A 22766-nucleotide genomic window follows, 5' to 3' on the forward strand; every position below is an offset into this window, starting at 1 on the left:
CGAAGAAAAGGAAAGGTCTGCTAGGATTCTAATTTTACAAGAAAATGTCGAGAGAGAAATTCACACACGTCTCTGCAGTTGTCCAGAAAATTTATTATTTACATGTGAAATTTACATAGCAAGAACAAATACAACAAATCCAGTTCTGGTAAATTAACTTTTACAATACACTGCATCCACGTTCAAATGACGTTCATATGTACAATTATTTCATGAATTATGAAGGATTGCAGCAGGCGAAACATGAATCTTTGTACTGATGGAGCTGCATGGTGAAACATGTCAAGTTTTCGGTGCAAAATTTGGGACAGACACACTATCGATGGAATACAATAAGCAGGATCCTGAATCTATAGTTGCAAACACAAGAGGGACGTCGTCTGCAAGGGGCCGTTGTAAGGCAGCTATGTCAGAAAGGGTCGGAGGTCCGTCCTCTATTCTGTAATCCGAATGCAAGACGTAATTATTAGCTACAAGGCAAGGATAAATCTGGACTGTCATCCACTATTCAGCATGCGACAAGAACAACTGTAAGAACACTGAGATGCCTAAAAGAATATGTGACCCCCGCTTGGCCTGGTTTCATCCTCAACATTTTAACACCTTCCAATGTGTCACAAAAATGAGACATCCCCGAGCGGACATGTCTATAGCTGTTCACATGTGGCAGTGAATGCAGTTACCGTAATTTCACGCGTATAAGCCGCACTGCAGATAAGCCGCAGGACCCGTTTTTAGGAACGTTTTGAAAATTTTCAGGCAGATAAGCCGCTGGCAATACGACGCGACTGATTTGTGCGACAAAGGAGACCATAGAGAAGGCCATAAACTCTGTGGTCTATACTTCGGGGTCGGCATGGTTTACAACGAAGGAGGCCAGTTCTTGTGTTCTACCAAGATCAGATTGTGTACCTTGTTTTGTGTTTTTCATGGATCGACGGGTCAGTGGCCTTCCAGAAGACACGAATCACTGTCATCACTTTCGTTAAAGCTGCTTGGGGGAATGCATCAGGAAGATCAATGTACTCGAATGAGGACCCATCCCTGTTCCGCACTGTTGGTGCATCGGCAGGGCAGTGCTGTTCCAGAGACACTGTCGGTCCTTTTGTTAAAACCGGTGTATGGGGAAAATACCAGGGAAAAATAGCCGTCAGATAAGCGCACCGGTGGATAAGCCGCAGAGCGCCCGCGCGAAAAAAAAAAGAAAGAAATTGCGCATAAGCCGTGGCTAATACGCGTGAAATTACGGTATGTCGTCTGTTTGTTTGTCTTTTGGCAGATAAGCGCTGGTAACACTCTTGCAGACAGCTTTTCACTCTCCCTCAATGGTATCAGAATACCGTATTAAGGGGACGGTCTCATCTCGAAACCCATCTATGAAACCAATACCGCTATGTTTGGCATCGGACATCCAAAAAGCGTTTAGATATTAAATAAACAAATTTGAAAGATCAGCGTTGCTGCCGGAGCCGCAAAGGCTCCGGTGGCGTGACGTCACTCCATAAGCGGAGGAGTGAGAGGGCGGACCTCAGGAGGGAAGGGTGCCGTCCAGACGCCCCCTAACTCCGCGAGACGCCCGCGGCATTCTTTTTCTCAAGGTCGCGCCCTCATTGGTTACTAGGGAGTGGCGTTTTTTCTCGTTTTTCCAGAGAGGGAATTCCGGCATACTCTCAAGATCCAGCGTCTGCTCTTGTCATGTGTTCCATCGAATAACAGTCAAACTACCCCTCTCTCCTTCGTATGGCATGTGAATGTAACCTCCTTTCCTCGCACTTTGGTGCTGAAACTAGAGACGACAAAAAAGAGGCAGAGCCGAGGACCGATCTCTGCAGATTTTTGACAAATTTATTTCAGCAACTGCCATTGCGTTGTCTTACCAGGTGCTATACTGAGTAAAATGACCACGAGGAACCCAATTTCCATAAACTGAAATGAAATAAAAATCATACCAATGTGTGGGAAATGTTCCTGGAAAAAAAAATAGATCCCTTGACCGCATGTCTCTCTGTCACCTAAGTTATTTACCATGAATTTTTATCAGGGGTGGTGGATCACCCTGTATAGCTTGCTCAAAGCAATGTTTTCAATGCCAGCAACAGCACGCAGTCCCTTATGGAGCTCTTCTTTAGTAGACAAGAGCATTGAGTGGTGAGCATTGTGCTCAAATGCAGGTACCCCAAGAGATGGCATTTTCTACATTTTACGAGGAATCAAAAAGAATGAAAAACGTAAAACAGCTGTTCGGATTAAGTACCTTGTCAATACACTGAAAACATAGTGGGCTAAACAAAATCTAGAAAGCTGTTCGAATTAGCCGCAAGTACAAAATATCCGAGTTTGAACTGAAGAGAGTCTACTTCACCTCACAATCTTACAGTTGATTGCACAATTTCACCGCTTTCCCTCAATTACCCTGCACAGGTGAACTGCCATTGAAACGTTGCCTTTGAACTGCCATTGAAACGTTACCTTCTATAAACTACTCTGTGTTCCGGTAAGGTCGGGTCGCTCTTTCTGAAAATGCTGCCGGGCACGTACACGTCGAAGTCGATCTTGAGATCTGTCTTGGGTCTACGAGTAACGCAGGAGAAGCAAATTCAATAAGTATGCACAGAACCAGAGGCAACGGGAGTAAATGCACGTTTGCAGTGGGCACTTACTCTGTGCCTGTCTCGTTCCTCCCATGGACTAGATCAACCTCTTTTGTGACTGCTAGTTGGGACATGATCCCAGCTGAAAGAGGAGGATCCAAATGAATTACACTAAATTACGTTATATATTGTATACGTCATATACCATAGATTGAGAAGTTACCCGTCAAAAAGAACTCGTTACGAGTTAAGTTACCCGGTGAAAAACATAACTAAGTTAATAACGAAGTTATTTAGCGTGAAATGTAACTCGCAGTTACGGAGTTACTTAAAAAAAAAAAAAAAAGAACGAGTCACTTCCAAGTTACTTCGGACACAAAATAGCACTACACAGGTGCAGCACGCGTGAGCGGTTGAGTTAGACCTTGAGTTGCTTGCGGAGGAGTGCAACACGCTTAGATCGTTTTCGTTTATGTCCAACAATTTGAACGGTTTGCATCACACTCTCTGTGGGCGCACAATGGTTCAGTTTCATTTCAACGGCACCGGCACCGAACAACAAGAAAAAAAAAAAAAAAAAGAGAGAAAAGAAAAAGAGGACTCAAACACAGCCGAGAAGTTTATTTATGCCCATATTATTTTATGCCCAACAAATTTAATCAGATCTGAAGAAATCAGGTGGGCCAGAGAAGGGACATTATTTTTCCATCATGTAGAACACATTAGATGTAAGCCTGACTGATGTGGGCAAGTTTGTACATGCATGGTATCTCAGTAACAAAAAAAAAGAAAAAAGAGAGCGTGCTATGGAAAGATATGCAGTCAACAAACACTTTACATTTACCTCATACTACAAGTGATTTTATGATTTCTCAATGTAAAGTGCATGTCGGATTTACCCCATTTCATTACAAATTACATTCCCCACTACAATGGTAACAGCTGCAAAAATTTCAAAAACTGTCACATCGAGACAAGCAAACTGTTGGTCGCGCTCGGCATTTCGTGAACTTAATCGAGAAGTGGCGGAAAAATGGTGACCGGCCTCTTGATCTTTCCTTTTCGCTTTTGTTTCAGGTAACTGCTGCGTTGTAACCTTGCTGCTGTTATCAGCAGAAGCATCAAGAAGGGCCATGTCCTCCTCGCCCCTCTAGCATCTCTTCTTGGGGCGGCTTCTAAGCGAGAGGTTTGGCAACGTTTTTCCAGCTGTTGCCATTGTAATATAGAATTTACTTTATCGTGGAATGGGATAAATCTGATTTAAAAAAAAAATTATTGCACTGGGCAAATTTTGGACTTCAATTCGAGAAATTATATTTTTGAATTAAAATTTGATAAAACTATGTGGCAAAGGCAGCCAACAACTAAATGCCCATTCATCACAAATTTTTTTACATGGTTGCTTAAACACTCTGCAGGTGAGCACGTTTTACACTCAGGAACATCTTCACCAAGATCCAATGGACACATACCAACGTCCAGAACTTACTAATCGACAGGTCATTTGAGGGCATGACGAGAGGCTTGACCTTCCCTCTCCACAGCACGGCTCCTTCCCCGTTAGCCAGCGTAGAGACATTCAGCCTGCGGCTTGCCTCGGCTTTCAACTCCGCCCACGTGGAGACGGAAGAATCCAGTTTGGGGATAAGGGAGATGTACGCGTCGTCCTCGCTAGCCGCTCCACCGGAACGAGACCTCGACGTTGACGCCGCGGACCACCGTCTGCTATCGCGAGACCAGTTGGATGAGGGCTGCCGTGGGGTGTGATGTTCTGCCGGGGCGTGACCATGAGGTGGGGCGTGACCATGAGGTGGGGCGTGACCATGAGGTGGGGCGTAACCATGAGATGGGGCATGACCATGAGGTGGGGCGTGATCGCCATGCGACCGGTTACGGCTTTCTCTGGTGTTACAGGTTTAGAGGGAAAATGGAAAACGGCTCGTCAAGAATCATGCCTGCACCAGCATACACGTTCAACACATAATGTTATGTGTTATCAATGTTATGTGCAAACATATACTGAACAATACACACATGACGAGGAAGAGACAAAACATTGTCTCGATTGCTCTACACTTTCTTCAGCACGAGAATATTTGGTCAACATGTCTGTACGGTGTAGGCAAGCTTACGAACAGCACAATAGAGGAAGCACATGAGAGAAAGACAAGCAGATGACATGGGCTGAATGTTTCTCGTCTTGCTCAAGGACATGTTAGGGTCGATTCACACGATGCAACTTTAGCCACCAAGTAGCACCATGTGAACAGCGAAGCTCTAGTTGCGCAACACGAGTTGCAGGAGTTGCATAGCCGATCGCTTCACGAGCGATTTCTCCTGCAACTCTAGCTGCAACCTGTCAATCACACGGCTCCGCCTTGCAAGCGTGACCAATCAGGAAGACTTCGATGTGTCAGTTATTGCAGCGGCGGTACGCGAGACGATGAAATCATCACTGACGAGCGGAAATTATGCAGAATTATCAAACTCGCAAGGGATTGAAGTCGTAACGAGCGGAAGTCGCAGTGCGATTGGACGAAAATCATGACAATGATGTTTTTTCGCGCCATCTGGCCAGCTCGGTGACCACTACGGCATTCAGAGTTGCTCGCCGTATGAAAGGGACCTTTTTGGTGCAACTTCGGTTGCATGCAACTGTAGCGGGAACAGAGATGAAGCAAAAAGCTGCATCGTGTGAATCGACCCTTAGTGTATCCTCCTTAGAAGAGCACAGAAAGCGCTTCAGTCGCGATTATTTTTTCAAACCAAGCCGTTAGCCTGACTGCTGAAACGCACCGTGCGAAGTGATTCACTCGACAGATGCATACGTATCGCGGAATTCGATTTTGAAAATCGTGATCGCGCGCAACGGAGGCAATGCCCGCAACTAGCCGCCAGAGCCGCTTTGACGTCGTCGTGGTGCAACCTGCTGACTGGTTTGCTCGTTTGCAGAAGCGCCGTCTGCTGCACAGAGAGAGAACTGGGAGTAGAAACGAAAAAGAAAGAAAAAAGAAGTGCGAAAAGCGCCGGCCCCGATTGGAGCGCGCTCTCTCTGGTAACCACGATGACATCACAATCCTCCTCCTCCTCCTCGTTTCAGCCTGCAGAGCGAGTCGAGCGGGAACGAACGCGTCGACGTTCGGAGCGTTTTGTTCCAAGAAGAATACTGCGTACAGATAATTTTTTTTGTGTTAGTTGTCACGTCAAGGTACGCCTTTCGTAATTCACCAGAAAGAGAAAACCTTTTGGATGGCTTTCTGGGCTCCTTTAAAGAAGTAATGGAAGGCACTAAAAACAGAAAAGCGTTTTTTTTTTTTTTCACTGTGGCCGAATGTCTTATGTCTGCACTACGTTATGATACAGGAAATACTAGCGTAGCGTATCCGCAGAGTACACCGTTGTTTCATACCCAAGAATGCGACGTAGAGTCCACATCAGATGTCAATGTGGAGAACGAAGAAGGTGGTGGTTAAAGAAAGATCGCCCACTGCCAGAGAATCATTGTGCAACTGTGCAGAATCGGCGGCAACGTTTTTACGATTCGACAGCTCGCTCGTACTCTGTGCTTCGGGGAGAAGATTTCACGCGGAATGTTTAGTTATGTGCTCGAGTAGCGGAGCAGTGCAACAAAGCAAGACAGTGAACGTTCGAGAGAGTGAAAGCAGTGCTGGAGAACAAGGACAGAGCAGCAGGCAGGACAAGCAGACAGGACAAGTGGTACACTACCAACTGATGATTCATTCGTAACGTAAAACCCTGGCACTTCTCAAACAGCGTACAACAGTACGCCATCTTCAAACTGTGGGAAATATTGCGCACATAAGGCAGGACCACCGGTACGCCATCACCACGACCTACTCGATCATAACGATGATGTCATGGGCACCCCTTCCCAGCGCCGCATTTGGAAGCTAGCGGTGGCGCCACTCATCGGCCCGGATATTACTTCCGCAACTTCTGCAATACTTTGTACTTCAGCTTACCTTAGTATCTTTGTACAAGCGGCGGATGTCCCACGGAAGATGTTTCATTCTGAAGTTTATGATCATCATCATTCTACGCATTCTCATCGGAGCATAGGAGCTGTTGCTGTCGTCTGCTACGGTAGTCGTAGGTCGTGGTCGTATACGTCCGCTTCTGCGCATTCAGAATTCAAATTTCCATTCTCCAATCATGACGCAGATCATCGCGGGCCGATGAGTAGCGCCCCGAGCGGATCGCGCGGACGGGCTCCCCATAGGGGGTTGCCGATTATGACATGGTCGTTATAATCTAGTAGGTCGTGGCCATCACGCAGATTTTTAGCTCACTGTAGTCAGATGGTAGCGTTACTCTCATCCTGTCTCTCTACACCAACAAAGCACACCTTCCTTTCTCACCTCGGATGGGAATCCCTCGTGTCTTGTCTCCACCACTGCTGCTCCTGTTGCCAGTGGCCCCCAATCGAGCCACAATGCCAATCTCTTACCCTCTCCGCCCCACGATGCCAATCCCCTTCCCTTCCCCTGTCTGCCCCACGGTACCAGCCCCTCCCACGATGTCCACGTCCCCATTCTCTGTTTCCCCAGTCGCGTCCGTGGTGCCAGTTGCTCTGCCCCGCCCCCCAACTGTCTTCCGAGGAACGTTCCCAGCGGTACGACGATCTGCCGTACCTTGCGTGTTCGTTTGTCCACTGGGCCCTCCATTGGCCCCGGCTCTCTTCTCGGTGGAAGTTCCGTCTCCAACTCGACGCGTTATCTCTGGCACTCGTCGTCCTTCCGTGGAAAGATTTCTCTCTGCACTCTCGCTGCATGACGTCTACGTCCAGGACGTAGCTGTCTTTTGACGGCGCCACCCTCTGCGGAAGGAGGTGCGGCGGAGGAGGGTTCAACGTCGCGCCGCGACCGTCGAACTTTGGGAAATCGAGGAACAGGGTCGGTCTTTTGTTGAGCTCGACCACAACACAGTCACCGATCGTCCGTCCGTCGCAGAGCTGAGGGCACGGCCGATGCGTTGACTGGGAGCTTGAGAGGAAGACGACGTCCGCGTCGTCCGTTCCGTTCTGTACAGTTGACGGAGGGTCGTCGTCTATGGTTTGCGCACCGGTCTGTTCGATGCTATTTACACTTTCTCCCGATTCGCTGCGTTCTAATTTAGGCTGCTTCGCTGGAATAACGTCGAGGACTTCGATCTCGGAATCGGAGGACTCTTCTTCCCCTTCGCATTCTTGATTTTCTGCGTCGTTCGCGAGCTCCTCGTCGTCTAAACACACAATATCACTGTCCGAGTCACTCCTCGACACTTCGACACGAGACTTTTGCATCTTGTACCTATTGAGGCCTATCGCTTTTTCGTACGCCGAAATGTTGATCCTGGAGAAAACAAAACAAACAACATCAGAGAAGCTTGTACAGATCAGGAAGGAGAAAGCGTATAATATCAGACGCATCACATCAGTAGAGCCTGAAGTTTTCGGGAAATATCTTTTTCTAAATTCGGGGGGTAAAAATCGGGTAAATAAACATGTGCACCAAATTCATGCAAATTTGGGTGGAAAAACTTTCAGTATGCTAAATTTGGGGAGAAATCGGGCTTAGTTACTCAAACAAACTGTTCTGGTTGGGTACAAGCGGTGATGCAACTGCATTTGCTGCCAAACAAGTTAGTGTGCGCTCCTACGGACGTCCCAGTGAGGGCAATTTGACGGGTAAAAATCGGGTCTCACCCTAAAGAGGCCACCTTCAATTCGGGGTGCAGATTTGGGGAAGAATCGGGTTAAACCCTAAAACTTCAGGCTCTACACATCAGTAGGATGGGAAGTCTGCTCCTCTGGTGCTCGCTTGCTGGGATAGGGTTAAACCTGGTAAAACCAGTTTTTACTCTGCCTGATTTGTATCATTCCCCCCTTCACTTAGACTAAAACTAGACTATAAAAAAACTTAGACTAAACTAAACTAAACTAAAAACTTAGACTAAAAAAAAGAAAAGCTAGAGCACAAAATTCAGCCGCCAATGCGGGCAACAGCACACGCCAAGTGCTGCAGATTCAGCACAGCTGCTCTGCGTTCCATATTCATCTGAAATGCAAGAAGTGCTTTTCTGTTCGCTTTTAGCTCAGATTTTCAAAAACCATAACACCCGAAAACACGAGGGTTTATAAGTGAATAAGAGTAGACAAATGTAATCACCTTCCTTGGTGAGGCACAACAGTGTATCCGCCCCTAATCAGATGGGCGTACACCTGGTACCGCTCCGGGTCATCATCGTCCTCGAGCAACAGCTCGTACGCTTCCTCCATGCTCAGCGGAAGTCCACTTCGCAGCAGTTGAAGCTGACACTGTGCAAAAAAAAAAAAAAATCCCACAAAGAATCTCAACAACACATAAAATGGCAACAATGGTGGGTGTTCGCAGCGTAAAGCGATCTTCAAACGTACCGAGTCCAACAGGAAGAGTGCTTCCAGCCGATGCAGCGTAGTTTCGTCGCCGCGCGACTTTCCCATGCATTCTAAAATATGCCGCTGAAGAGGAAGAAGTGAACAGGATAAGTATGCATTAAAAAATGTGAGTGTGTCGCTGTTTGAGACCAACGTGGTTTTGTAGACTGCGAAAGGAACTCTTGCTTAGCTTCTATGTCTTGAAAAATCTTACAATTAAAAAATTCTTTAAAAGTCTTATTCTTAAAAATTCTCCTTAAAAGGTCTTAAAAGTCATGTTCTTAAAAATTATATTTAATTTTTTTTAAATCTTAAAATTCAATTTTAGTACTTCTGTTACAATAAGGTCAGCGGTTGCTCTAAAAGTTACCTTATTTTGAACCAAAATAACAGCTTTTTTGTCCGAGTCCCATTCTGCAACTGCCAGCTCGTTCCTGCAAAAATACAAATATACAGAATCAGAAAACAGGCTTCACTTTTGAAATATTATCTAATTTCTGACAGAAGCCACGGGACTATTCAGAAATTGTAAATCAGGGAAATCGACAGAAGAATCCTCATTTAGGGAAAAAAGGCGGCAAAATGACAAAGAATAACACCACACTAAACAGGTCGCAACTTTCAATACCTTTACTTGAAACACATTAATATACCACTGCATGCATTAATATGCCACATTATCGGAAATGAAAACCACCCCACCCTCTTTGAACAATTGATTAAATCAAGCTGCTCACAGAGTAATGCGGCCATTAGCATACTAACACAGGATGCCCCGTGTGTTTTTATAATGTTCGTCTCCACCACCTGCCTTATGTGAACATCCTGCGATCTAGTCAACACTTCAGTTCCTGGAATGTGGCATATGTGCTTCAAGTAAAGGGATCGAAAGTCGCGGCCTGTGCAGTGTGGTGTTATTCCTCGACGTTTTGCCACCTTTTCCCATGCTATGTACCAATCAGCCCAACTGCTACTTCAAACCCCATTTAGTTAAACTCAGTCATATCCAAATACAGATTAATGCAAAATCTGGTTACATCCGTTAAAGTGTCACTCTTCCACAAATTTTTGACAGAACCTGCAAAATTTCGCCAGTTCGGACTCTCCGAGAGCACCTGACGTCCAGCTCCTGTCTCATAGCAACAGCGCATGTATCTTTCTGCTGTACACCGTACACTGGGAAACTGACAGCATGTGTGCCGCCGTGCTTCCTCCACTGGTAATTTACAGTACGCCGCCGCTGCTGATTCCAAACCGGTGCGCCGAGGACCTCTTCGCACCCGTTTCTGAACACGAAAACATGCATTGCAGCCCTCTCGCGAAGTCAAGTTTGCTTTAGTCTGCTTGTAACAACGTGAAAAGCACTCGAATTTAAAGGCACGACGTCAATGCATCTCGCTCACGCACGTTTTCACTGATTTACTGCTAACGATGACGGTAGGTTGCGGTCTTGTGCTGTTTTTGACTTGTGTTTGTTCAAGCTGCTGATGCCGCCGGTGGTAAAATGGGCATGACGCCGACGCCGCTCAAAGTTCCATCGGCGCACATGTCTAGGGGACAGACATGATGATGATGGTGATGGTGATGATGATCCTGGAGGCTATCCCCATGCTATGCCCTCGACCAGGTCGGAGCAATGTTACCAGATCCTTGGCAGATTGCACACCCAGCGACGTCAGAATTCTCGAAACTATAAATTAATTTTATGATACTTCCGCTTTGCTGCAGAGAAACAATATTTTGAAGTGACGCAGTGTGGGACGTGTGAATTGTAATGGCACATACTTGGTGGGATACTGAAGACAGAAGATTTACTCCATAATGACACTTTAATTAGAACTCGAAACTCGAAATCCAAATTAGAAGTGTCGAAGAATTGGACTCGTTAATAGGTACATATTAATTTGATATTTGGTTAATTTGAATCGCGAACATCAGCTGCCCAGTTTCACTGCATTCGATAATAACAGCGCGACCAACTTACAGTTTCTGTGCTCGCACTTCTGACAACAGCTCGTGTCGCTCCTGACAGAGTGACTCGATCTGCTTTTCTTCCAGCCACGATCCCACATCTAAGAATGACTTTTGCCCCTGCGGTCGCAGGAAGCTTCGGTTCTCTTTGGACTGTGCGTCGTAGAGGCTTCGGCCACTGGAAAATTGATAGGGAAAGGTGTTAGCGAGCTCATGAAAAGTGGGAAATCGTGCAGGGCTGAGGTGTATGAACATATTTCGGATGTAGCTCCGTAAACGGACTTATTGTGGCATCTGTTAAGAAAAATGCAACGATAACAAAACAAATTTTGTTTATTTATGACTGTGATTGCGATTGCTGGAGACTAGCACGAGTACCGAAGTAACAAGAGATATGCGACGCGACGAGCTATCGACGGTGCGAGAGAACGACGCTCACCTGGGTAAACGCGTTATGTAAGGGTCAGCTTTCGTCTCAACTTTATCTGAATTATCTTCTGCCATGATACTGCAACTGTATCATTTACGTAGTTGTCTGTAACTATCCAAAAACATACATGCTAGCCACATGCATACCACGCTAACGAGATAAACCGCAGAAGCGGACGGATGGATGAACAAGAAAACTGATGCTAGTGTCGGTATGACTTCTTCATAAATCTCAAAATTCTTCAACTACTTTTTGAGAAGAAGTAAAATAAACCCTAGCATCAGTATAATAAACACCTGCCGTCAAACTGTAAATGAAAAAAAAAAGAAAAAAGCTTACAAAGCGGAAGTTTAGTAAATGCCCACAAAACGAAAACGAAAGCGACGAAAACTGAAAGTATGGCGTGCTGGGGGTTCGTCTGTCCAATATGCGGTCTGCATGAGTGCTGTTTATTATAAATGAATGCTGTTGACAGAGTCTTCAGGAAGATGTTCTAGCCACGGGCAAGTACAAGATGCACGATTTCTTATGTTTGTGCATGTATTACTGTCCGCTGTTTTGGTCTGGGGGCAGCCGTGGTTGTGATCGTATAGGGATGTAAACAAAAATATCCCTTTGTTTCGCGTTATTCCCACACCGAACACAGAATGTAGAGAACATAGCATACTACAGCTTTCCCATTTATCCATGTTTCAATAGTTTCATATTCCTGTCCGCTGCTATGCAACCCTTTTTTGGTCTTAGGATATACAAATCAGTTCAATACGGTCCTGTTGCCTTGGCAACGGTAGGAGTAATAGTGCTCTCGGCTCTCGCATAGTGTACCTGTTGAAAATTAGTCTGTGTGACTGTATAAATGCATTTCCCGTCTTGTACACGCAAGAAGATATTTAAAAAAAAAATACAGCATCAGGAGTTGTCATTTTTTAATTTCGCTTTTGCTTCCAACAATTTGACAAACCATGTTTGAAAGCATAGCAGATCTGTCCATTCTCATTTACATGTCTTGAGAGGCAGAGACAACCAATCAAATACAGCTAACTACTCTTGTATGCTTCGCAGCATGGCCAAGGGCACTTATAAGGAAAGCAAATGGCAGACGACAAAGACAGCACCACAGGCCAACTGAAGGATACCGCCGAAAACGACGAAAAAGCAAGGCGGCCTTTTCCACGACCTCCACTACAAGCTGCTGCACACACGTCACAAAGTTCTCCGTCAACACATTCAATACATTCAATACGTTCCACACACTCTGTACATGGCCACTATCCAAGGCGTGCAAGCATAGCTTCTATACCCGACGATGCTCGCAGGGCTTCGTCGTCTACGAGAGGTCGAAGCCGGAGCCGATCGTTAAGTGAGTCTCCTCGTAACATAATGTTGTATATTTTCGCAATTTATACCTGTTGCTTTCGTAGGCCTTCCAGAGGACAACCCTTTCCCAGGAATCGCACGAAGGCCCTCGTCCAGGTCTCTCACAGGTCGAGAAGACCTCGGAGTTTCTTCGCCCGACTACTCGAGGTCGCCTCCGGACTTACCGCCGAGATTGTACGCAGTGCCGGTAAAAAAAGCCACCGCCGTCCTCGACCTGCTCGACGATAAAGTCGAGGCACGCCACATGTCGCCCGACAGTTTATCGGCAGAAGAAGAGGCTGAGCTGAATGCAGCCGCGGTGACGCCACCGTCGTCGGCAGCTGAGCTGGCTAAAACGAAGGCAAAACAGGAAGAACCACAGCGCACACGTCCAAAACCTCCAGATGTGCAGACGGAACCAGCAAAGGTGCCGGAACAGTTGCTCCCAGAATCCAAAGAAAACAAATGCAAACAAGTTTGTAAGCAGAAGTCGCCAGAATCAAAAGAAAACAAATTCAGGGAAGTTTGTAAGCAGAAGTCACCAGAATCAAAAGAAAACAAATTCAGAGAAGTTTGTAAGCAGAAGTCACCAGAATCAAAAGAAAACAAATTCAGAGAAGTTTGTAAGCAGAAGTCACCAGAATCCAAGGAAAAGCCGAAAGAATCTGTAAAAGTATTGTCAGAATCCAAAATCACGCTAACAGAAACAAAGAATAGACTGTCGAAAACTGACACAAAAGGGTGTCATGGGGAAGCCAGTAAGAAGTCAATGTCGTCAGCCGACCTGATACAGCCAAGGGACAAAGATGCAAGTTGACTTCGCATATGGTTACAAAAAACCTGCACATGCTATTTCTGTGCACGAAAACAACATATTCACCGTGCATGCCATGCGCCAAGCTAGAACTAAATTAAAGTATTGCTACAAAACCTGCATGTCTTGGTCCTAAATTTTGTAGAAAATGCTTTTTCTTTTTCTTTCTTAAATTATCTCGTGTCAGCATCTTCAAGCATGCTGCATAGTATTCTCACATCGCATGATGTTATGTGATGTGCCACGATGTACTGTGATGTCTTTTCAGTTTGACCACATAAATAGAAAGCAAGCCTGCAGGTGGTTAGAGGGATCCATTAAAGACGAAGACGAGGGAATCGAGAATGAGCCCGACGTTTCCCTGTACAAAGTTCCGCGTTCTGTATCTGCAGGCTGCATAGGCAAGTTTAGTTTGGATTTTCTACAGTCTGAATACTGAACATGATCGTCTGCATGTACTATGTGTCTTAAACAATTCTTTATCACTGATACCAGCCAGAAACAAACCAAAGACACCATTCAACACTACAAGGTATGTCGCTACACTGCACAGGCAAAACTTCACGAACTCGCGTTTCGTGAATGTACTCATTTTCTAGGCCATGCTCCATGAAAGTGCACAACAAGCCATCGTGGTTTGTGTCACTTCAGAGGTAGGCTTGTCCATCTAAGTTTCGTGTAAAGTACCATTTCGAACTTGCTTCATTCTGCACACCCTATTACAGCAAAACTGGAATGCAAGAAACAGGTGGAGAAAATTTTGATTGGCTGGAGCGGCCGGCTTTCGAAGGTGAGACGCCTGATTAGGTCCATCATCGGTTGGACTATTTCATTATTTATTTTATTTATTTATGTATATACCTCAAATTACCCCAATGGGGCGTTTTGGGGGAAGACCGTCGTCTCTTCTTTATGTCAAGGCCCAGAAAGCATCAAGCGAATGAATCGGTCACTAAAATGCTATTAATGAGTAATATGTAATTCATTAAAACCAGCTTATCTGAAAATTAGAAGCGTGAGACATGATAAAATGCTCCCAGATTGTAAACTCTGAACTGGAATCCTACAGTAATCCTCTCGCCGCAAATCATTTCCAGGATCCAAAAGTCGCAGACGGTCGTTCGTCCAGCAAGACACGGGAGGAACCTCTGGGTATTTGAACACATTTCTTTCTCACCCTCCAGGGGGCACTTCTGCACTGGCGCACCCTATGCACTCGCGGAGGCTAGAAGTAAAAAAATGTACGACGTTACGCCTGTTCTGGAGCACCCCCGTTACGAGTTGTGCAACACGTCTTTCTTTTTTCAGTTCCACAGAAAAGGTATCGTGTTCCGCTCGCCTCGGCCGTCGAGTGCAGTCGCAAACTGGCAACTCTGTGTATAGCATCAAGAGCCCAGAGCCCCAGAAGGGTAAAACTGAAAGTAAATGAGATTTGTACTTCACTAAGGAAACAAGGCGACAAATGCCTTTAAAGCATTCATATAATATTTTGTTTCTAATGGCTCAAGTGTAGGAAAGCACGATGAAACCTAAGAATTATTCGGCTAACACCAATATTACAAGTACCTATTACTTTATGTGTTTGTTTCTCCTGTTAAGCGACATACACATATCACGATGGGTCAGCTGAGCAATGCTCTTGAACCCTGCAACTTAATGCGCTTGTTTAGGCACTAAAAGATGTTTCGTTTACAAGTGCACACTTATGTATTGTCTAAGACACTCTCCTGTTCTGGGCGTTCTCAAAAGCAAGCTCGAACGGCTATGTTCGACTGTCTACTATGCCTAATACTTTGAGAACTCATTTCAGAACATTACAAACACGTCGTGCACCCGAAAGACAGCGCGCCGTTGAGCATCATCGACAGCATCAGCGAAAAAGTGAGCCTCGAAGATAGCTGGTGCTCCTTACGAGCATTTGAGCGGAGTCACAGAGGAAGGCTCGAAAACGACGTCACGTCACCTAACAGTGAGCGCCGATTGGCCAAAATTGGCCAAATAACAAACTCTCTTTAGGTCCCGCCTGCTAAATCCCAGTTGCCGTATCTCAGGTAATGTCGGCAGCGCAAATAAATCTGCCGTACCGAGGAAGAAGCTCTATGCCGACTGTCGCACGACGATGGGCAGGGAAGACGACGGAACCTGCGTTTTCAAGTGAGGGCCCTTCGAGTATCACCAGCACATTTACTCACTAACACATTTGCACGATTAATCCTCCTCCACATTTTACGGTTCATGATCAGGCAGCGTATGTGGTTAAAGGCGCGCACGGCAACTCGGGTGTTTTGGAATAGAACGGTAGTTGATCGTACCTTGAATGTTGAGATCCAATTCCTTCCCTCCCATTTTTTAACTCTACGGCACTGTGCTTTTTGTTTTAAAAATGTGTGCAGTATTTTACGGTATACACTGCAGTATGTACTGTGATGGCAGTAATTTGATTTGATTTGATTTTATGTTTATGGCGCAACAACAGAGGACGACACAGGCAATGATGATGATGATGATAATATTGACCAAAGGTAAAGTTGTATAGTGCTGAACAAAGGCTTCTGGAACATGGGAGCGCCGTTATTTTCCCTCTCTCTGGGACGCCCTGGCGGCAGGTAGAAACGGGAACGCGCACCATGTCTGACAGACGAGCCAGTTAATCCCCGTGGATCACTTATTGACGACTTTACACTCTACCTGTAACATTAGTATTATTACAGCTTAGATGCCGACTTCACGATCCCAGTCTTGCCCGAAGGTCAGCTGCTGACCATGAACATACTCAGCACATGGGGCGATCGCCACTACGTCGGTCTAAACGGCATCGAGATCTTCGGAGACGACGGAAAACGCGTCGAAGTCGCGGAGGTAGGCAGTGGTTGCTCTCCTGCAGTCACAAAAAATACGAACAATCTGCTATTACGTCGCAGATCAGTGCTGATCCCGCGGATATCAACGTTCTGCCCGAGTACTGCCACGACCCTCGGGTCGTGGCTAACCTCGTCGACGGCGTCTGCCTCACGCGCGACGACATGCATTTATGGCTAGCTCCGTTCACGGCTCGCCAAAATCACTTCGTGTACCTCAAGTTTGTACGCCCAGCCAAGATTGCAATGATCAGGATCTGGGTAACACTGCACCAGACTTTCATCTGATCTAACATTCAAAAAGGGGCCAGTTCAAAACTCCATTTGTAGCGACAAGAATAAGGACACACTTAAAGATAAGTGCGTCAGTGCAGCGACGGCGACCCTGACAGAGAAACAACGACATCTTATCAACTCCGGACGGGTGTTCTGAAGGGCAGTATCGCCGATGATTGGCGGTATAGTCGTTGATCGGCTGTTGACGCAGTGTGCGGCGTTCAGGTATGGAAGAATTGGGGGAGGGTACGGATGAGAAGATTGTATTTGGGTTCATGTTCTGGGGGCTCATTCCAGTAAAAGTGGTTGAAAACCGTGTGTCCTTATTCTTGTCGCTACAAATGGAGTTGTACCAACCGGCCCTACTTTTTCTGTCCGTGTGTCCTTATTCTTGTTGCTACAAATGGAGTTGTACTAACTGGCCCTACTTTTTCTGTTGAAGTTCAAAACTCATTTCATACCCACTTTTAGAACTATAACAAGTCCAGGATCCACTCCTTTCGTGGCGCAAGATACGTTGAGATGACTCTCGACGGATGCGCCATTTTCAAGGGGGAGATTTCTAAAGCTTCGGGAGAAACCAAAGGTTCTATACAATCGTTTGGAGATGTGAGTTTGTGCGCTGTATGAAACAACAAGCACTAGTACCAGTAGTGGCAGACGGACTTGAATTCTCACGCCCAACATTTATGCCTTCCAGACGATTCTGTTCACAATAGACGAGGTCATATTAGAGGAGATTTCGCACCATGACACGTTATTCAAAGAGCTGGCAGACCAACCGAGTAACGCCGTTGAAAGGACGCAAGTCCGTCCTCCAACCGCGGACGGATCTAGGGCGGACGCCGGACGGCCGTTCACGACGGCCGCGGGCAGAAGACACAAGCGAACGTCCGCAAACTCCGACATTACGTACGGAAAAAGTAAGTCCCTTTTATAGGAGTTTCAACGCAGTTTTATATCAGTTATTCTTTATTTGCAGCGATTGAGCTTCAAATACTCGAAAACTGGGGTGATCCCGCATACGTGGGCCTGACAGGAATTGCTATACTAGGAGTTAACGGCATTCCGTTAAAGGTCGAACCCGACATGATGGCGGTGTCTCCAGTCACGCATCACAGCGCGGACGTTGCGAGGTAGCCCAACAAAATCCAGATTTCGGATACAGTAGCGTCGTCTCGTTCCCACAGACTGGTCGACGGAACAAACGTAACTACGGATCGGCACCACATGTGGAAGGTGCCATTCATAAGCGGGGTGACACTGACGGTATCCCTGCGAGAGAGAGGGCCCATAACGGCACTCAAGATTTGGAACTACAACTCAGACTTGGAAGATTCGTATCAAGGAGTAAGGACACCACCTTATCCTCCCTACTAAATGAATAAAGAACTACCTCCACAGTTGAGTCTCGTACGCAAAGACATGCTTCTCGTTCCAGGTCAAACTGATGTCTGTTTCTGTGGACGGCAAAACAGTTTCTCCAGCAGGTGGCGTACTGGTGCGCAAGACATCGGGCCATCGTCATTACGACTTTGTTCAAGAAATAAAATTGCAAGTCTTCCGATTTTCTACAGACGCGTTTAAAGGTTTTGGCTCTCAAGATTGGATAAAAACATTACAATTTGCTTCGATGCAGAATGCAGGAAGATCTACTGAACTATGCTCCACTAACACCAACTGTACTGCCTCATGGATGTATCCTTTGCTTGCTGTCACACTTCTAAACGGCTTCCTTTGCCATCCCTTTCTTGTAGACTAACCGTAACCATAAAACTGCAAACAATAAAAGCCCTCTCGAACCTTAAAATATGATAATTAGGATCCGTGCAAAGTCTGCATAAAAATTTGATGCTTACATTTATCATAGTGCAGTATTTAATACGAGACAGTCATCTTTCTTTCTTGCTGCACGTGATCCTTCAGACGTCCAATCGGAAGGCTTGCATGATACCCACTAGATTTCACCGTTATGCTCACTATGTTGGCTGTCCGTCTAGCAACCGTTGGATGCCAATAAGACAAACAGGTTGTGTACCGTAAAAACGCAATGTGCACTATGTACTATGCTACGATAAGCGCACTGTGTACCTTGGGTTCAGAGATTCCGACGTGTATTTTTCGCTAGATTTGTGGAGAACTTGTCTGAGCTTGCTTTTCTCAGAGAAATCGTTCCAAAATGAAAATTTACATTTTTCTCGTGTCCACAGACCTGTTACTAGACAGGAATAGCGCAGCATTTTTAGTGCACCTCACATTACGGTCAGGTCCAATAATTTTGATTCAAAATGCTCCAACACAAAAAGTTGGGCGTAGTAGCGGTCGTACCAGTTAGCTCACCTCACTAACGTCAATAATTTATAGTAAAACGATAATGATAATATCTAACAAGTTGTACACATAAGATTGTTGATGGCTCAGAAATACCAGGTTTTTCCAGATAAACATGCAAAATGCTATGGCAGCCAGTGTGACCTTAGCGGCTACTCCAGTTGTATTCGAGATACAGATCCTATCAACCTGGGGAGACGTCTACTACGCTGGACTCAACGGACTTGAATTCCGCGACACCGAAGGGAAGAAAATACGCCTGACCGAGCACAGTAACGCAACTACGTTTCTCCCACCAGAGTGCAATGCGCACAAAATACGCACAACATCAACTAACCGCCTTTCAAATTTTCCCAGATGTTGCAGCATTTCCAGAAAGTGTCAACGTCCTCGACAACGTCCAGAACGACGTCCGCACGCCCGACAAGCTCGTCGACGGCGTGAACGCGTCTGACGATCCCTGTCATTCGTGGCTAGCACCGATACTACCTCACGATGTTAGTAATACGAACTTAAAACTGCGCTATGTAGAGAGATGACTGCGGGACATATTTGGCCATGCAGATCAACAAAGTGTACGTCATCTTCGACAGCCCGATAGCGGTGTCGTCCATTCGTTTGTGGAACTACCGGAAGACGCCGGCTCGTGGTGTCAGGGATTTTAGGGTAAGGAGTATCTCAAGGTATAGGCAACGCTGTCTAGAACATTGAGCAATTTCAAAATGTGCGTGGTATACCATCTTATCAGAATAGGGTGATTCCTATAGGGTGATACGGTGTTTGTTGCACGTTGCAAACCATGCAGCAGTCCTCTGACTACTCTGCGGACTATATAGTGCAATGAAGTGGTAGCACATGTACAGTCGAACTCCTTTATAGCGAACATCTTTTTAACAAAAATTCCACTACAGCGAATTTTTTTGCGGTCACATCAGGGGGGGTAAATATCTGGTTATATTTTGCTTCAATAATTCGGGTATAATTGGGTTGAACTGAACCTGATTCAACCCAATTCTGGTTGAACATTTCTGGACCCATTTCTGGAGTATTTCTGGTTGAATGACGTGTAAATCTTGACACAAGTAGGCACTGAGCGTTAATACTTTGGACACGTATCTAAGAGGCACCAGGGTCTCTGTTTTGACTTTCTTCTGAGTTTGTATGAGCATATTTATGCATTCACAACATAGTTTCCAAAGTTATGTGTTAGTTGTGATGACTTCGGATCCCCCGGGCATATATCATCATGTTAAACGCTGTTTTTGCTTATTTGACGGGAAGGGCTTATTTGAATATCGGGCATAATCAGGTATCCAAAGTTAGGCCTCATACATACACTAGTACTCGTCTAAATATGTTGCCGATCCAGACTTGCACTCAGCTGTACTTATGACTATACATTGTACCATATTTCACAACACAGTTTTAAATTATACGACTGCAAAGGACGTGCTTCTTTGATGCAGATATGCGTAGATGAACTCCTTGTCTACACTGGAGTTCTGCCACAGTTTGAGCCGTCGTCGGTGGCATACCACACGGTACGGTTCTGCTCGGGCGACACCACGTCAGACGACAGTGACGGCTACTCGTGGGTAATTATCTCCAGACACCCGCTGTACGGCAGGTGTTGTAGCATGAACAGATCATCTCTACGTAGACTACATAGTTCGTAAACAGTGCAGATGTAGTTTATTTATAGTCTCATTTATTAATTTGTGCAAGTGTTACCATTTGAGAGGTACGGGGTGGGTGCTGTAAAAGGTCAGTCAGGTTATCGTGTGTGAAGCGATGCTTCCTCGACAGATACCTACATCACGCACACAGACTTCCACTGCCTCCGAGTAAAGAACTTATGCTCGAGAAACCTACGAAAAAAATTGTGGTCACAAAACACTGTGTAACAAAATAAATTCGACCACGCAAACTTTCGTCCCAATCCATCGATACAGCGCATAGGAAATGCACGAAGACTGAAGTTTCCGTGGTAGTGTTTATTTTTTGACGCAGTGCCTGGCAACCACGATTTTTTCGTACATTTCTCTGGCACAAATTATTTACTGTGTGGTGGCAGAAGTCTGTCTCTCTCAAGTAGATATAGCGTCACACGCGAAAATGTGACTGACCTTTTTATAGCACCCACCCTGCATACAGCATGATAAAAAAACAAATTTGTAAGAGAGCTGCAGTATCTTTCTGTTAAAAAGTGCCAGAAAATTTTGTCACAGTAATTTATCAATTTACTTCATACATCATCTCGTTACCTCATTAATATTCGCAGCCAGTATCGCTTCGACTGACATCGAGCGTTTTCCTCTTGCAGTATTTAGACTGAAACCGTCAACTCTCCCATCACGTCTACATCGACAATCCCAGTTTGCAGTTACCAAGTTGCCATCGCACACTTTTGAGCAGTAATAAAGAAAACTCTGTTTCAATTTTGTGCTTTCATTGGCTCTATACACAAGAAGAGACGGATGCACTCGAAGCATGGAGACATTCCGTTTTTGTTTACTGTACCCTAAAACAGGAAGACTAGACGACGCTCAAATCTTTGCAGGAAAACAGCCTTCCTCGATCTGGCTGTCCCATTTATCGATCTGAAATGAAGAAATTGTAGACGTGAAAAATGTGCAAAGCACACTGCCTATAATTATTGCAGGTGGTGCAGAGATTTCGAAACTGGGAATGCATTACTGTAATGTGTATTGCATCACCCGACGGTTAAGCATATGTTGTGATCGTGGAGCAGTATAGTTATGTGGTGCCAGCTGTATTTCTTTCACTTCACAAAACAGTACAAAGGGGCATTTTCAAGCCCTTCCCTCTTTTTTTACAAGAAGCAATATGGAGCTGATTCAATACGTAACACTCCAGTGGAGGTGCACAGCTTGCAAGCAACTGCGATGACCTACCCAGGCATTGGGGCAGAGGGTTTTGTAGAACCGCTTGAAGTAGTTGCATGGCTCGTAATCCTGGCCCTTAGCCTTCTGGCAACGATGAAAGTCGACGTAGTTTTGCCAACAGTTCCTAAAAACGCGACATGCCATTCACGTACCAATTAAAACAGTCCCGCGGTTACCGTTAAACGCTGCAGGAACCGTACCTCGTCTGGTTGGTATTGGGAAAGCGGGGGTCAAATGGAACAGTGGTTAGCTTCGTCTCGGATGCCATTCTCGTAACGGAGCCTGTAACAAGAGTTCGATGCATTCGGTGTCCTGTACAACCACTATCTGTAAACCGTGCTCAGAAACATGCACACTTGAGACCTACACCTGACTATATAGAACTTAGCACGGCAGAGAAACGCACTGGCATCGAGGAGAAGCTACGAAGCGTCAGGATAAAGTAAAATTTAGTTAACATTTCGCTGTTTTGTTCGCACGTAGCTTCATCACAGATGCAACGGAGGTTACCAAAATTAAGCCTCACTCTTCGAATACCGTTAAGTTGACTCTCGAGAGTTACGTTAAGCACCTACGAAGAAACGGCACTCGTGAAATTGATATCCAGCGTAAATAATATGCTAAACTTACTTAAATTTGCTCTTGCAAGCTCTTAAAACCTCACAAGTTCGCAAGGTCGTACGGTACACTGCTCACTGCAACAAGCAGAAGTGACGTCCGACGGGTACGGAAGACTTATGCTAAATTTGACGGCACATGATTCGTATAGTCGTAAAATATGAACAGGTGTAAATCAACTTAAAACCAGTGAAAAGAAA

At 45.6% G+C, this 22766-nt stretch overlaps 3 protein-coding genes and 1 long non-coding RNA gene across 7 annotated transcripts in view; 2 read left to right on the forward strand and 2 right to left on the reverse strand.

The window, feature by feature from the left end:
* Positions 1-3934, forward strand: part of LOC135391932 (uncharacterized) — a 7229-nt gene extending 3295 nt beyond the window's left edge. The window contains exon 2 of the long non-coding RNA XR_010422138.1: positions 3669-3934. This is a non-coding gene — a long non-coding RNA (uncharacterized LOC135391932). The remainder of the gene's footprint in view (positions 1-3668) is intronic.
* LOC135391925 (tRNA-splicing endonuclease subunit Sen54-like) lies at positions 74-11610 on the reverse strand. Of its 2 annotated transcripts, none has more exons than XM_064622491.1 (10): positions 11417-11610; positions 10991-11155; positions 9377-9440; positions 9007-9090; positions 8759-8907; positions 7244-7942; positions 4081-4493; positions 2661-2733; positions 2470-2571; positions 74-439 (listed from the first exon to the last, which is right to left on the reverse strand). In XM_064622491.1, the coding sequence occupies exons 1-10, from the start codon at positions 11479-11481 to the stop codon at positions 283-285; spliced, it is 1971 nt and encodes a 656-aa protein (XP_064478561.1). In that variant the 5' UTR covers positions 11482-11610; the 3' UTR covers positions 74-282. The 2 variants fall into 2 exon arrangements, with proteins under 2 accessions (XP_064478561.1, XP_064478560.1); XM_064622490.1 differs by having other exon boundaries at positions 6971-7942.
* A 170-nt stretch (positions 11611-11780) lies between these two features.
* On the forward strand, positions 11781-21480 carry LOC135391933 (katanin-interacting protein-like). Of its 3 annotated transcripts, XM_064622507.1 has the most exons (23): positions 11782-11910; positions 12470-12767; positions 12829-13571; positions 13846-14109; positions 14177-14230; positions 14303-14367; positions 14675-14729; positions 14886-14998; positions 15388-15546; positions 15629-15731; positions 16289-16436; positions 16499-16696; positions 17183-17320; positions 17412-17634; positions 17694-17847; positions 17902-18061; positions 18153-18265; positions 18351-18409; positions 19204-19314; positions 19400-19539; positions 19607-19708; positions 20509-20637; positions 21366-21480. In XM_064622507.1, the coding sequence occupies exons 5-23, from the start codon at positions 14187-14189 to the stop codon at positions 21375-21377; spliced, it is 2226 nt and encodes a 741-aa protein (XP_064478577.1). In that variant the 5' UTR covers positions 11782-11910; positions 12470-12767; positions 12829-13571; positions 13846-14109; positions 14177-14186; the 3' UTR covers positions 21378-21480. The 3 variants fall into 3 exon arrangements, with proteins under 3 accessions (XP_064478574.1, XP_064478576.1, XP_064478577.1); XM_064622504.1 differs by having other exon boundaries at positions 11781-11910; positions 14675-14998; XM_064622506.1 differs by having other exon boundaries at positions 11781-11910; positions 12829-13190; positions 14675-14998.
* LOC135391935 (cytochrome c oxidase subunit 6B1-like) lies at positions 21475-22687 on the reverse strand. Its single transcript, XM_064622509.1, has 4 exons — positions 22579-22687; positions 22149-22230; positions 21958-22072; positions 21475-21642 (listed from the first exon to the last, which is right to left on the reverse strand). Exons 2-4 carry the CDS (start codon positions 22214-22216, stop codon positions 21589-21591), a joined length of 237 nt encoding a protein of 78 aa, XP_064478579.1. The 5' UTR covers positions 22217-22230; positions 22579-22687; the 3' UTR covers positions 21475-21588.
* Positions 22688-22766: the final 79 nt, after the last annotated feature.

This window comes from Ornithodoros turicata, chromosome 4, assembly GCF_037126465.1.
Source record: "Ornithodoros turicata isolate Travis chromosome 4, ASM3712646v1, whole genome shotgun sequence".
NCBI classification, from domain to species: Eukaryota; Metazoa; Arthropoda; class Arachnida; order Ixodida; family Argasidae; genus Ornithodoros; species Ornithodoros turicata.

Coding starts and splice junctions, on each gene's coding strand:
- LOC135391925 (XM_064622490.1), bottom strand. CDS start 11,481: ATGGCAGAAGATAATTCAGATAAAGTTGAGACGAAAGCTGACCCTTAC. Junction 11,156..11,416: donor TACATAACGCGTTTACCCAG/GTGAGCGTCGTT, acceptor TCAATTTTCCAG/TGGCCGAAGCCTCTACGACG. Junction 8,908..9,006: donor CACTCTTCCTGTTGGACTCG/GTACGTTTGAAG, acceptor TTTTTTGCACAG/TGTCAGCTTCAACTGCTGCG.
- LOC135391935 (XM_064622509.1), bottom strand. CDS start 22,216: ATGGCATCCGAGACGAAGCTAACCACTGTTCCATTTGACCCCCGCTTT. Junction 22,073..22,148: donor CCCAATACCAACCAGACGAG/GTACGGTTCCTG, acceptor TCGCGTTTTTAG/GAACTGTTGGCAAAACTACG. Junction 21,643..21,957: donor CCCTCTGCCCCAATGCCTGG/GTAGGTCATCGC, acceptor TCTTCATTTCAG/ATCGATAAATGGGACAGCCA.
- LOC135391933 (XM_064622504.1), top strand. CDS start 14,187: ATGAAAGTGCACAACAAGCCATCGTGGTTTGTGTCACTTCAGAG. Junction 15,547..15,628: donor CGACGTCACGTCACCTAACA/GTGAGCGCCGAT, acceptor GCCGTATCTCAG/GTAATGTCGGCAGCGCAAAT. Junction 17,848..17,901: donor CACAGCGCGGACGTTGCGAG/GTAGCCCAACAA, acceptor TCGTTCCCACAG/ACTGGTCGACGGAACAAACG.